The sequence below is a fragment of the Dermacentor variabilis genome, chromosome 10 (assembly GCF_050947875.1).
Source record: "Dermacentor variabilis isolate Ectoservices chromosome 10, ASM5094787v1, whole genome shotgun sequence".
NCBI lineage: Eukaryota > Metazoa > Arthropoda > Arachnida > Ixodida > Ixodidae > Dermacentor > Dermacentor variabilis.
In genome coordinates, this window is record NC_134577.1 from 2968158 (window position 1) to 2983476 (window position 15319).

General features: G+C 48.2%; 2 protein-coding genes across 4 annotated transcripts in view; one reads left to right on the top strand and one right to left on the bottom strand.

Moving 5' to 3' along the window:
- The window catches only part of LOC142559728 (uncharacterized), a 370616-nt gene that overhangs the window by 181196 nt on the left and 174101 nt on the right, over positions 1–15319 (bottom strand). The gene's annotated exons all lie outside the window — the stretch shown is intronic.
- Positions 12347–15319, top strand: part of LOC142559726 (tetraspanin-33-like) — a 36199-nt gene continuing 33226 nt past the window's right edge. The window contains exon 1 of the mRNA XM_075671307.1: positions 12347–12521. Coding sequence (XP_075527422.1) covers positions 12390–12521 — 132 coding nt within the window. The 5' untranslated portion in view covers positions 12347–12389. The remainder of the gene's footprint in view (positions 12522–15319) is intronic.

The window sequence follows — 15319 nt, forward strand, 5'->3', positions numbered from 1 at the left end:
CCTCACTAAACGCACGCGGGGTGGGTTTGTTGTCGCCCCATCCCCTCCTGTTCGGAGAGTGCGAATTACCCCACCATCAATCCTTGACACTCTACCAACTTCCATATCAATCTCTCACCAAGACCCAGCAGTCCAAATTAGAAACGGCGCTCCGCAAATATACGAGATGCGCTGCTCCTCTGATTCATGTTATGCGTAGGTGGCGCTGCTCTCCGTAGTGCGAGAGTCTTCTTTGGATTTTGTGGCGAATGGACGCGCTTTTCGGAGCTCCGTGGCGGCGACGAAATCAAAAGTTTTTGTGCATGCTTTGATCTTGCTTCTGTTTTTTATTTGCTGGTTTTCTCCATTTAAATAGTAACTGGGGGGTTTTCTTTTTCTTTCCTTTCTTGTCTCTCGTATTTCGGGTACGCGGGTGTGCTTCGTGTACATTTGTTTTGCAAGATGATTAGCGCGTCCGTTCGTGCCACGTGTTCCAACACGTGCAGCCGGGTGGGACGTTGAGTGTTTGCAGTCTTTAAAATGGTAGCTTGGAAGTGGCAAGACAAATAGCTATTAGTGGTTTTACTGTGCGTGTTTTGGTAGGAAAGTGAGAGCGTGGCCGCGTGGTTGAGCGCGTGCGAGAGCGTGTTACACCTTCGGTCATAGGCATTGATTGCTTTTGAAACAGTGGTGAGAGTTACTTTGCGGCATTTTGAGGATTTGGATCCTGTGCGTATCGGTTTTTGCTACAAGGCACGCGCTCTGCATTGATATAGTATTACAGTATTTGCATCAGTAGTAGCATTATTACATTATTATAGTATTTGCAAAACGCCGTGCAATACATGGCGATAAAGCCGGTCAAGCAGGCAGTGCGCGGGGGGTCCCCCAAGGCAGATGAGATGCCCCCAAGCCAGATGAGGAGACGGATGAGAATGAAGAGGGCGTCGAATCAACCGGCACACAATGTGATGTCGATACTAGGCTGCAGAAAATGGAGGCTTTTCAGGAAGAGCTTCTCAAAGAGGTGCAAGAGTTCAAAAATGAGCTAAACAGGGAGCGTGATGCACGGAAGGTAGTTGAAAAGAGACTTGAAGCAGCCGAGGAAAAGCTTAACAGGGCCGCCATTGTGATCGAGAATGTGCGTGACAATGGAACGCAGACCCCCGACGAGAAGGGCGAGGGAGGGTCAGCGAAATACGTGGAACACTTGCAGGGTGATGAAGGGTTAGCTGGAAAGAGCGGCAGCTACCTTGAGGCCGCTACGCGGAAAAAGCAGGAGCCCAGGGGACATTGTTCCTTGTCGACTCCGAATCACGCGTAATAGGACAAAGGGAAGCAGGGAGAGGAAGGAGAGAGTGAAAGATTGATTATCGCTGGCGACTCAAACCTGGCTGGGTGCTCAAAAGCAATTGTGGAGAGGATGAAAGGCGACAAAAGAGTGGCGGTAGGGACATTTCCAGGGCGCCCACTGGGTTTTGTCATGGAGCGAGCAAAAGAAAAGCTCGCGGAAAATGCCCACGTGCGCAACCTCGTCATAGTAACAGGTGGGCTAAACGACGCCCTAAACAGGAAAGGGCCAGGACTAGCCCAGCGTTTGGCGAAGGGGGTGAACTTGCGTGAGCTATCCCCTCAGTTGCAGACTGTGGTGTGCACGGTGCCGCAGGTGCCTGTGAGTGACAGTCACATACAAAGAGCCGTAGTGGCTGCTAATGAGCCAATATGGAAAATGAGCCGAGAGAAAGGCTTCGAGGTTGTCGAAGTAAACAGGGAAGTGAGAAGTTGTGGTGGTTTTTAAGCGAGACGCGATCCACTTCAATTAGAGGCTAGCACGAGAAGTGGGCTGGCGACTTGGTGGTCACGCTGTTGCTTTATTAGGGGGCCCGCGGGCGCTCAGGAGGTCGGAGTAGATAATAATGAAGAAGGTCCCACAAGGGAACATCAGAAGAGCATCACCGACGATAACAGAAAAAGGAGGAAAGCAAGAAAAAGAGCTCGCCATGCAATAGGCTACATAAACATGCAGGGCGGCAGAAGAAAGGAAAAGTGGGCAGAGATTGAGGAGCACTTACATAGAGAACAAATAGGGGTGTAGGCGGTTACAGAAACGCACCTTAGAGACTCAGAAGAGCCGCCAGTTATTGAGAATTATGTTTGGGAAGGGTGCAACAGAACTAAGTCGGAAAGAAAGGGAGGGGGAGTCGAAACGCTCATCCATCAGGGTGCCAAATGGAAAAGAGTAAATTCACAATGTCAAGAGCATCTTTGGTTATCAGGTACAATGAGTGGGAAAGAAACTTGGCTGGGCGTTACGTATTTGTGGACCGGAAATATTTGCACAGAGAAGAAAAAAGAGTTAGTGGGATGCATAAGCGCTGATATTAAGGGTTTCGGGAATGGTGCTGAAGTTATCCTATTCGGCGATATGAATGCCCACATACAGGATTTAGATGGCTATACCGACAATAACTGGAAGCCAATGCTACACCTTTGTGAACAACATAACCTCGTGATCGTGAATACAGGGCCTAAGTGTGAAGGACAGATCACATGGGAAGTGGGAAACCGGCAATCGACCATTGATTACTGTCTGATGACAGAAGCAATTATGATAAGTTGAGAGAAATGGTCATCGATGAGGAAGGGTTTAGCAGCACAGGGAGTGACCATAAACGCATCATTTTGAAAATGGGATATGTAGTTGGCAAAGAGAGCAAGGAGAGCAAAATGGCCAGTCCAAATTTGAACGCTGAGCAAATAGCAAATATAGTCACTAGAGTTGAGGAAGAACTTGACAAATGGGCAAGAGTGGAAATATGGTGAGCTTCTAAATGTAATAATGAAAGAAATACGGAAAGAGGAACAATATGTTCGATGGAAAGGAAAAAAGACACCGAAAAGCTGGTGGAACAAGGAGATACGAGAAGCGATCGCCGAACGACAGAAAGCATCTTGAGAGCACAGGCAGGCAAAGAAGGCGCAGTTGCCACAGGATGAAGTAACCAGTAAATGGGAAATATACCGCGAGAAAAAGTCTATGGTTAAAATACTGGTGCAAGCAAAATTAAAAGGTGAAAGTGAACGTTGGTTGTCAGAAAACGCGAGAAAAAGAAGGCCGCACCTAGAATATTTTGGGATCACATAATATTATTAGGCAAGAAGTCAACAATAATACAACAACATATCCTAGACGAAGACGAAAACAGACTGGAAGGAGAAGCGGCAATAAATTACATCCAAAAAGTAACAGCCGAATCTTTCCAAGGCAATGACGAGGTTGTATTTGAAGAAAAAAAGAGCATGAAAGAGACCCAAGTGGAAAAGGAGCTGGTGCTGACAAATTTAAACTGGAAGAAAGCGGAAGAGAAAATTCCTAAACGCACAGCCACAGGGCTAGACGAGGTTCCCGTTAGGCTGATAAATGAACTAGGACCAAAAAGTAAGGAAGCTCTGGTGAAAGCAGTTGAAAAAACTTTAAAAGATAGACGAATACCAGACAGTTGGCGAAAAAGTAGAATGAATTTAATTTATAAAGGTAAGGGGGAGAAAGACAGAATTCACTCGTATAGACCGTTGACCATTACATCGGTAATATACAGGCTAGCAATGCAGGCAATCCAATTAAAGCTTCAAGCATGGGCAGAGAATAATGGCATTTTGGGAGAGCTTCAGAATGGCTTCAGGATAGGTAGGCGTTAGGATGATAACTTGTTTGTTCTTACTCAGTGTATTGAAATATCACAAGCAGAAAGCAGACCGTTGTATGTGGTTTTTTTAGACATTACAGGAGCGTACGACAACGTAGACCGCAGCATTTTGCGGGATATTCTGGAAGGGGAAGGCTTAGGTAACGATTGTCTACAGCTTTTGAGAGAGACTTACCTAGAAAATACCGTTTGCGTTGAATGGGAAGGGATGAGGAGCGAGGAGAAAGTTCATATCAACAAGGGACTGAGGCAGGGGTGCCCTTTATCCCCGCTGCTGTTTATGATGTACATGGTGAGGATGGAGAGGGCGCTAGAAGCAATATCGCGTTTAATCTCTCATACAAACAGGCGGGTACAGTAATAGAGCAGCAACTCCCAGGTTTATTTTATGCGGACGACATTGTGTTGCTAGCTAACAAGCAAAATGATTTGCAACGTCTGGCTAATATGTGTGGAAAGGAAGGCAACAATTTAGGTTTGAAATTTAGTGTTAGGAAATCAGGTGTTATGGTATTCAGTAAAAACAGTGAACACACAGTGGAGATACAGCCAAGAAATACCTCGCGTAACAGAATATAAATACCTTGGTATATGGATAAACGAAGGCAATGGATATATGGAAACACAGGAAAAACCATAACTGTAAAGGGGAAGAGAAATGGAGCCATAATGAAGCACAGAGGGCTATGGGGATACAATAGGTACGAGGTCCTCCGAGGTATGTGGAAAGGTGTAAAGTATAAACCCCATGCAAGCGATCTTGCACGCGACAGCGACAGGCGACGCGATGGAGATGGCTGTCGCGTTCGCTCGTCGCCTACAAGTTGCACCCCATGCGAGCGATGACTTCGAGCGACGTCTCCCCAGTGTTGCCGGTATGACGGCAGCAATATAGGCGCCGAAACTAGCGTGACGCGTGCTTTATTAACTTAAGTTGATGTGTTTTACTGAAAAAAGCAGCATAAAATATTTCTGAAAGTCTTGCAGTAGGTTCTTATCCTTGCACATATAAAAATTCAATCGTTTGCTCGTTCCGTGCGACAATCGGAAGTACTGGAGTTATGTACATCCAGTTCCGGCTTTGCGCTATTGGCTAGTCGCTCATAGCACTTCCGGGCGACGAGCGACGAATTCTAGATTTGCAAAACCGAGCGATCGCGCGACAAGACCGAGCAATCTGTTCAAGCGACGGCCTGATCCGTCGCGCGAACCCGTCGCTCGTCGCTGTCGCGCACAAAATCGCGCTAATGGGGTTTAGCCTTAATGGTTCCAGGACTAACTTTTGGGAATGCGGTCGTTTGCTTTAAGTCAGGGGTACAATCAGGACTCGACGGGAACCAAAGGTCAGTGGGTCGCCTCGCATTGGGCGCTCACGGGAAGACTACAAATGAAGCTGTGCAGGGTGATATGGGCTGGACTAGTTTTGAAGTGAGGGAAGCTCGCAGTAAAATTGAGTATGAAGAACGGCTGAGGAATATGGAAGAAAGTAAATGGGCTGGGAGAGTGTTCAGGTATCTGTACAGGAAAAACATTGATTCACAGTGGAGGGAAAGAACTAGGAAGCTTACCAGCAAGTATGCGGCCTGTAGGGTGGGCAACACAGCAACAAAGAAGGTCAAGCGGAAAGTCAGGGAGGCTGAATTAATCTCATGGGTGGCGGCAAAGGAAAAGAAACGTGCCATGAGGAACTACTTAAGAGGAAAAAACGAAATCAGGAAAGAAACCATTTATGATAACTCAAAGGGAAGCTCATTACTTTTCGAAGCGAGATCGGAATGCCTTAGAACACGCACCTATAAAGCGAGATACAAGAAGGAAGAAGAAGCATGTGCTTGCTGCGGTAAAGCTAGGGAAACGACGGAGCATGTTTTATTAGAATGTGAAGACGTCTACCCAGTGGTCGATTTAGGCAACACTGGCCTCCCTGAAGCCCTTGGGTTCAGCGGGAGCAGTGGTAAAGCAAACAGGTCCGCAATAGACATTAGTAAGAGGCGATTGGAGGATTGGTGGAAGAAAAGTAGGGAAACGACAAAAGACGGAGACGTACAAAAGCACAGTTCGCAATAGGGGATCAGAAAATTTGGGCGTGGTAATTCAGTGTTTTTTTTTCTTTTTTCATTGTTTAACCTAGGTAGGATATTAGGAACTATAGTAGCAAGAGCTTGGTGGCGCAACCCACCGACCCGTTCCAAAGGGGACGCTCATAACATCCATCCATCCAATAAAGCCCCTCAATTTTTAAAAAGTAACACCTATAGTGCACTAGAATTCTAGCACACTATAGTAGTACCATTCTTAGATCTTTCCGCCACCCCGCTCTCCCCGGCGTTTCCTCCTCCACGCCTCCTGTCGGCCCAGCCTCCTCCGCTCCTCCATTGGCTAATCTGTGTCACGTGTAAGTACGCGTCGAGCTTTTGTATATATATTGTTTTCTCTTTCCAGCGCGCTCCGACCGCCACTGCTGACCCCGAGCGACCAAAGTACGCGCAGACGGATTGATCGCGGCAGGTCGCGGGATCAAATCGCGGCCACGGCTGCCGCATTTCGATGAGGCGATATGCGAAGACAGCCCTGTCCCGACCACTGGGCGCATGTTAAAGAACCCCAGCCGGTCAAAATTAATTCGGAGTCCCGATTACGGCGTGCCTATAACCATATCGTTGTTCTGGCGCGTAAAACCCTGGAATAAATTTTTGTGTCTTGTGCGCCTTGAGTGTTCCAGTTAAAGCAACACTGCTTCACTGCGAAAACTTACAACGCAAAAGAATACAGATGTACGCAGTATACATATATAAAATGAGCACTTGAACAAAAGTATTACTGTTGCTAACGAGGGGGGGGGGGCGGTAATTATGTTCGGAACCTCTGCTCAATTGTCCCCATCAAGTTCATTCTTGCTATTAAGTTCCAACCACTTGCACTGAAATAAATAAATAAATAAATAAATAAATAAATAAATAAATAAATAAATAACGATTCCATCTGCTGGTACGTTGTTCAAATTATCAATACTGTTTACGTGTGAAAACGTTGCTCATGGCCGCCGCAACCAGCGCACGAGATGTACACATCTGTACAAGGCGTGGAGCAGAAGTGGCCCTGTTGCTAGGCGTTGCTGGCCCCAGACAGAGAGTTGGAATCTCTCATGCGCCGGCCGAAAAAAAGTACCCTGCAGGTACGTAAATGAGACTGCGAAACTGCGTACACATACTTTCACGCAGCCAAAACCTGGAACTGAGGTAATTACGCGCGTGTTTGAGCACACTGTGTGCATGCGTCGTATTTCAGCAACACGAATTAACTCTCAACGTGCGGCCGCTTTACCCCTTTTATAATGGTTCCTTTCTCTATTCCTTTTTTTTTTTGCGCAACTCAAACACGACATTATTAAGGCCAGTTATCTACCGACGAAGCAAAACCACGCCTGAAAAACTGCTCCGCAGGGCTCGAACGAACTTTTCCGCGTATTTCCTCCGGTAGCGCGTTAGTCGTCTGCTACGGCAGACCCAGAATACGCGGCGCCACTGTCTAGGCCGCGCCGAGCGCGGGAGTGGAGCGGAGGAGGAGGGAAGTCGTTCGCGCCATAGAGTTTCTCACTATAACACCTAGAAGGAGATCTGGCGCCACCGTCTATGGGAGTTTCTTAAAGGGAAGTTGAAAGCTTTTCCAGAAAAAGTGAGTGAAGAGCAGTACGTCGTGGTTTCAACCCTCTGAATTCGAATATCGCATCGAAATTGAGAGAAAGGAAGCGCAAACATATTTTATTTCGACGAAAAGTGCAGCAGTAGACACGTCCAGCTCGCGCGCCTCGTTTCCGCCTGTGATTGGTCGGGCGCCTCGTGACGTCAACAATGGTGTTCGTCCGGACCGACTGCTACCGCTACCCACGAAGCACGGTGCAAGGTAGTTTGGTGGTGTTTTGCTGAGACGGTCATGGAAAATTTTGAGAGCTTGCGTTTCTCTGAGGAGTTCGGCGTTAAGTCCAAACTCCACGAGAGCGATCTTGCGCGCGACGGTGACGGGCGACGGCTTCGAGCGACAAAACGGGCCGTCGCTTGAACAGATTGCTCGGTGTTGTCGCTCGATATCTCGTTTCTAGAAATCTAGAACTCTTCGCTCGTCGCCCGGAAATGCTATGAGCGACTAGCCAATAGTGCGAAGCCGAAACTGGATGTACATAACTCAAATACTACTGTTTGTCACACGGAACGAGCAAACTATTGAATTTTACACGTGCAAAAATAAGAACCTAGCGCAAGACCTTCAGAAATATTTTATGCTCCTTCTTCAGTAAAATACATCAACTTAAATTGATAAAGCATGCGTCACGTTAGTTTCGGCGCGTATATTGCTGCCCTCATACAGCGAAGTCGTCGCTCAAAGCCGTCGCTCGCGCGGAGTTCGGCTTGCAGGCGACGAGTGAACGCGACAGCCATCGCCTCGCTTGTCGCGCTGTCGCTGTCGCGTGCAAGATCACTTGTAAGGGGTTTATACTTTACTCCCTACATGTACGAGCCGATTGCGAAGAGCCGGCCTCTTCAAGAACCAAAAAATGCTGGTCCAAGCACTGCTTTCCACGCGAACGAAGGCGAAGTGTTAGCATCTCCTTTTGTTGGAAATGTTCTTTGGCGAGTATGTTTTTTGCTAAGCTGCATTCAGCGTTCCAGTGAGTACGTTTCCGGGCAAACAACTGTAGTGTTATGTTGCTGCAAGCCTCCTCGTAGAAAGTAAGCGGTGATGCGATCTTCGGCATTTGTGCGCTGCCCTAAAGCTGTCGGCAATCTACACAGACGGTTTAAACGCGGGAAAAGTTTACCGGCTGTTGTAGCACGTGTAGTATAGAACCTCCATCAGCGCGCCATCCGCACGCTACTCGTAACCGGCGAATTCCGTCGGCTACGTGAGATGGTCGGTTTCTCTATGTGTGTGAGATAAGGGGGAGCACAGCGTCCTGGCGTGAGCAGGCTTTCCAACACATGAAAACTTTACGCTTGCACTGCGTTATGGTAGCTGCATGCAGGCTGTTTCACAACACACGTGCGAATAGAAAATTCGCGGCGCTTGGCGATGAAACCTGCGTCAAGCGTGGGAGATAAACATGCACCTTCCGTTCAGCGTGCTAATTATTTTTTTAGGAGAACCCAAAGCACACATTATTGATAAATTCCGGTAGTAATTTGTCACGGAAGTGGTTAGAGCACAACACTGTTGTTCTTGAGCGCTTGAAGTTGTTTCGCTTCACAGCAGCCCACTTAGCTGAAAGCTTCTTGTCTTGCAGGAACTAATGGAACATCGGAACATCGTCGTGGCCGCTGGTGTTCGCGCAAGCGTAGGCTGCACAGAACGCCGGCATAATCGGCCTACAAGTTCAAATGATGCTGCGCACGTCAACTACCACTCCTACATACACACAAACAAAGGAATGTAGGGTCGAGCGAAGCAGATTAGGACGGCACGCACGCAGAAATAAGCCCGGTCAGGCACGGTCGTGGAGACTGCGAAGGAGCGGAACACCAGTGCTGACGTCTCTACGCCGCGGTTTCCGGTCTCCGCTCGCATCGTCAGCGTCAGCAGCGCGGCGTCGTCAGCGCGGCGCTCGACGGGGGGCGGAGCTACAGCGCAATTTTAACCGACGATTGCGTCGCTCCTCAGTGAAAAATCCCCCCGAAAATTTTACCTTCATGGTTTATAAGGTTCCCGCATCCGTATATGAACGCCTTATTGAATTCGACAGACTCTTCAGCTTCCCTTTAAGGGGCGCCGTGCCGTCATGGGAATGACGGTATATGTGTCTGCGAGGCTCGTGTTGGCTGGTGTTGTAAGAGGTTTCGTCTAGAACGTGGATAACGCGTTCTTAAAGCGAAAGTAAATCATCATAAAATGTTTCTATTCACGCACATTGCATCTTGACTCACCTACAATGCATGGCCACGCGAATAAAAGCAAGAACAGACGACAAAATGGTTCAAAATGAGTGCGAATCTTGTCATCTGTCCTCCAACTTTAGCGGCCCGCTGATACTTCTTATGTATCACATAATTGTACATGCACTAACAAGTTCTCATAGTTAAACAAAACATATTTTTGTGTAATAATAAAGCTAAAACAGCTTTCTACGTGCTGTTTTAGTAGAAAACGAATCATTGTGACAGACGGAACGGTGCTTGCCTGGCTCTCCAAGAACGATGCCAATCCGAAGTCACAATATACCGGCATCCCCATGCATACCACAGCGCCGCAGCGCCAGATTTCCCTCTAGGTAATATAGTGAGAAACTCTATGGTTCGTGCTACTCAAAACGCTGGGCCAGGCTGGCCGCGGGCAGCGCTCATGCGTCACCGCGCGTCAAGGAAGCTGCATTTACTTAAGCTCACGACGCGTGTTTCCGCGCCAATCAGTCACAAGTGAGCACCTAAAGGTCTACAGTGAATAAAGTTCTACATGCAGTTTCAGCTCTTGAGAGCAATTGATTATCACACCACACTCGATAGGGAGGAAACTCGTGATTCTCATACGATATAAGAGTTCACGATGACCACCTCCAACTAATAAAGCAGCCCAACAGAAACAGTCACGAACCTCGGAAACCAAGTCCAGGTTGCCAAAACGACATTTATTGTACATTGTATTCAGGAAATAGGACTTCTTCTCAGCACATATCACAGAGAAATTGCCCTAACTGAAACTAAAAGTCACTGATAAAAAGTTTGTAGCAAGGGTCTCGAGACACTATTCATAGCACTCGACGCAGTTTTAGCATTTTCATTCGCTCCCGCGTTTCGTCCTGTTTCGCGTTCTGAGACTTGACGTAGAAATGGAGTCACGTGGGCACATATAACTTTATGATTCTATTCGTAAGTGCTGTTTTGTGTTTAGGGCAGCCAACAAGGTTCAGTTTGGAAAGGTGGATAAAAGATACCAAATCCGTAAAGCTGTCGCTTCGTGCTTGCTTCACAGCAAAGCAGAGGGTGAAAGTGTTTTCCGATGATGTCACCAGTGCATTTAGCTGATCTGACGGATACAGAAGTCCTCCCCTGTCAACAGCAGTGGTGAGGGCTGCTTTCCTGGAGCTCCGCCGCACCTCTTGGAGAGATGCTATGGAGTATTTGGGTAAATTGTTGGCACTGCGTCGCTTGTAAGCGCGGGTCGATCACGGGGAATCTTGACTGTTTCGCCGTTGACCATGTGCGTGGAGTGCCGCACAATGTATTGTTCCTGGAAGTGAAGCTCACAGAGGGCCGCTTTCTCGTCGAGGGATTTTTCAGCCCGGGGAAGAGCCCGCCGTGAACGTTCACCACCCAGGAAAACAGCGCGAAAATCACATGCACGCAGCGTCGAACCGAGAATCACGCGTGCTCACGCACAGATAGCGGGGGACAGAGCCGGAAGGGGAGACATCGCAATGCTGACCGCAGCGTTACTACGGCCACTGTAGTGGCGGAATGAATCGAAGGAGCGCGCTTTTGCCGCGAACATGCGGGCGTTCGCGCCACCATAGCCACCATACTAGCCACCACACCGCGGCTTTCGCCACTCTGCACGGAGCGAGGAGGACATTGAGGCACCGTAGCAGCCGCCGGAGAAGAACGCCCCTCCTCCCTCACCTCCCCCCTCCCCCCATCTCTCGCGCGCCATAGGAGAAGGCACACATCCGGGCCGCGTTCCTCACTCTCGCACGCGAGATTGAACCGCGTTCGCGAGCTCACCCTCACACGCTTTCACTCATACGGAACCTCACGGCGACGGCAGAAATGCGCCTGGAGTGTCTATATAATTGCTATCGCAATAATGTCGCAATCCACAGGTTCTTTGATTACATTTCAAGAATTACGCGGCGTATATGCCACAAAATCTGGCAAGTAGGCCTGCCTGTCGCACCAGCCGCATTGTTGAAGTCGCCGTCGTGTGGAATAAACTCTCTAAAATCGCACTGCGACTGCACCCATTTCTTCCGCTCCACTCGAGGCATGTGCAGCAGCCTTTACGCGTTTGTAAGCGTTCGCACGCACTGGCGCGCCACGCATTTCGCAGGCCAGGCGCAGGTAACGCGGCGGCTCCGCCAGATGGCGCCGAGTGTTCTTGGGAAAGCGCAAAAGAACAGTCCCGCTGCAGTACACACTTCATGCATAGCTCGTTTTAACGGTGGTAATACGTTGTGTCGCTATATTCGGCGGTCACTTTGAGATGGGTTCTGTCGATTTTATAAGGCGATCCCAACGTACACTTATCGACCTCCAAGAAAAGCTAGAATAAATTGCTCACTAGGCGCTCCGACACCCGCTCATCAGAGCCAGACGGAAAAGTGGCGCAAAGCCTTGGGCATAGCGGCCATCCCCTGCCCGGTTGCAATGGGCGTCTGCTAGCTAACCCATTATAAGAGAAACACCTTTTGTTGCACAGTGCTGAAGCCAACAAGCGAGAACACGTCGTACATAGCCAAATAAAGTTTCATTCGTTCGTACATTCTAAACAGTTTTAGGATGGCTAGCACTGTGGTCGATCCTCGAACGATGTGCTTTGACGCCACAACGAATGCAACTAAACATGGTATAGGAATCGACGTAACACGACAAATTTCCAGATTTGCTATCAAGCGAAGACGGAGCGAGCCATCAAGGTGACTCGATGGAAATCGGGGAGCAGACGACGACGACGACGAGGTCTCCTGGCAGCAGCGGCTCCACATCTACGCAGAGAACAACCATGGCCCTGCGGGGGCAGCCGCACAGGCTGTACCGCGCCTTCCTGCTCGCCTTCAACGTGCTGCTCATGGTCATCGCAGGCTCGGTCGCCTCTGTGGGCCTCTTCGCCTTCTCAGAACGCAGGCGCCCAGGGGTGAGCACCGCTCGTGCAATGACAGATTGCGTCCTTTGGAACCTCTCACAAATGCATCTGGCTCTTCAACTCCGCACATTGTATGTAGTGGCGCGAAATATCATTACGGCCGTTCCCGTCCTAAGACCGCTCGGATTTAACCCTAAATGTGTACTCGAAACAGCCGTATTTTGTTAAGAGCGCTGTAAACATAAATATCGATTCACCCCTTGCTGTTAAGCATCTCGTCACACCGCAGACGGATCTAGAAAGGGGAACAGGCAACAAAGCTTTGCCTCAGGAAAATACAGAATAAAGCATAAAGCACGCGCAGGCAAAATCAGATGACTCTACCGTTTAGTAAGGTTTATGTATAAATGCTGCTGCAGACCGACGTGCGTCACAAATCCACAGCAGCGGTGCCGGAAATGGGAGGCGCATCGCAGATTGTGCCATTCTTCTTGTCGCCATTCCGAGCAGACCTTGAGAGCGTCGTCGTGTTTTGGTGTAAAAAGTAACGAGCGGCTTCTAAAATACTAAAATAAGTTATTTGAGATGTTTTTAAGTGGTTTACATGAGAAACTTGTCAGCTTCGTAAGGACCCCTTCGCGCAAAAATGAGTGCAAGCATGGAAAAAGTTGAAAAGACGGGAGATGACTCTATACGAACCGTCTAATAAACGAGTTAGTTGTGGCGAAGTAATTACCTCTGTCCTGCGCCAACCGATTCCAACTAGCGCCCTCAAATTTCCTCATTTCATCGCTCCACCTTCTGTCATCCCCGACTGCGCTTCCCTTCTCTTGGTGCCCATTCCGTAACCCTAATGGTCCAGCGCTTATCTAACCGGCGCATTACGTACATGACCTGCCCAGCCCCATTTTTTTTTCTTAATGTCAGTTAGAATACTGCTATACCCGTTTGCTCTCTGATCCAAACCGCTCTTTCTGTCTCTTAACGTTATGCCTAGCAGTCTTCGTTACGTCGCTCTTTGCGCGGTCCTTAACTTGTTGTCAAGCTTCTTTGTCAGTCTCCAAGTCTCTGCCCCATATGTCAGCACTGGTAAAATGCACTGATTGTACACCTTCCTTTTCAATGATAATGGTAAGCTTCCAGTCAGGTGCTGACAATATGTGCCTTATGCGATTCAACCCATATTTATTCTTCTATGAATTTCCTTCTCATGATCAGGGTCTCCAGTGAGTAATTAACCCAAGTAAACGTACTCCTTTACACACTCTAGAGGCTGACTGGCGATCCGGAACTTCTGTTCCCTTGCCGGCTATTCATCATTATCTTTATCTTCTGCATATTAATCTTCAACCCCACTCTTACAAGGTCCTCAATCATTTGCTGCAGTTCGTCTGCAGCGTTGCTGAATAGAACAATGTCATCGGCAAACCGTAGGTTGCCGAGTTTTCGCCGTCGATCCTTACTCCTAAGCCTTCCCAGTTTAATAGCTTGAATACTTCTTCCAAGCACCCAGTGAATACCAATGGAGAGATTGTGTCTCCTTGTCTGACCCCTTTCTTTATAGGTATCTTCCTACTTTTCTTGTGTAGAATTAAGGTGGCTGTGGAAACTTTTTAGGTATTTTCCAAGATATTTACCTAAGCGGTCTGTACTCCTTGATTACGTAATGTCTCTATGACTGCTATGCTGGTATCTCTACCGAATCAAATGCCTTTTCCTATTCCATGAAAGCCATATAGAGAGGCTGATAGTAATCCGCGGATTTCTCGATCACCTGATTGATGACATGGATGTGATCCAATGTAGAGTATCCCTTCTTGAAACCTGCCTGTTCCCTTGGTTGACTAAATTCCGGTGTTGCCATTATTCTACTGGAGATTATCTTGGCGAATATTTTATATAATACTGGGAGTAAGCTAATGGGCCTAGAATTGTTCAATTCTCTAGCGACTACCTTTCTGTGGATTATTATAATGTTTGCATTCTTCCAGCTCTGTAGAACACTTGAAGTCGTGAGACATTGCGTGTAAAGGGCCGCAAGCTTTTTAAGCATATCTCCCCCGTCTTTGATTAATACGACTGTTATTCCATCTTCTCCTGCCACTTTTATACTGGTCATGTCTTGTAAGGCCCTTCTAACTTCATCGTTAGTTATAGAATGAGCCTCTGTCCCCTGTGCACTACTACTTTGAATGAAGGTAGAGTGGCTGCTCTGGGTACCCTATAGGTCAGCACAGAACTCTTCTGCTGCTTTTACTCTATGTTCTAAAATGCTGATGATATTGTTACAGCATGGTATGTGCCGGCAGCGCGAGAACGGAAGAAGATGAGGTCGACTGTTCTCCGATACTGTGGTTCGGAACATTCGGTTTTGTGTTTAATTAAACACCGGTGTCGTTATCCTACACCATCACATTTGGTGGAGGGATCGGGGTACGCTCGCTATGACGCTTGGCTGGATCTCGGTAGAGGACGCTTTCCGTCACGATGTCTTGAAACGACGATGCCCCATCCACCCAGGCTTCATGACATCCAGCGATAACGCACCCTCGTGACTACGTGATTTTTACCGGCACAAATGGCACGGACGTGGAAGACTGGCTCACCTATAGTATGAACGCGTCAGCGACCATAACAGACGAGACGCGACACTGGTGCTTGTACTTCCAAGGCACGGCTCGCGTGTGGAACGACACACACGACCTGACTAGCTGTCTGCAAACAAAAGGTGCGTGACGTACTTGGAAAACCTGCCGCACGTCAGCTATCAGCCAGACAAGAGCTTGAGACACGGGCTCAGTCGACAACAGAGTCATTTCTTTCCTTTATACAGGACGTGCTGGCTATTC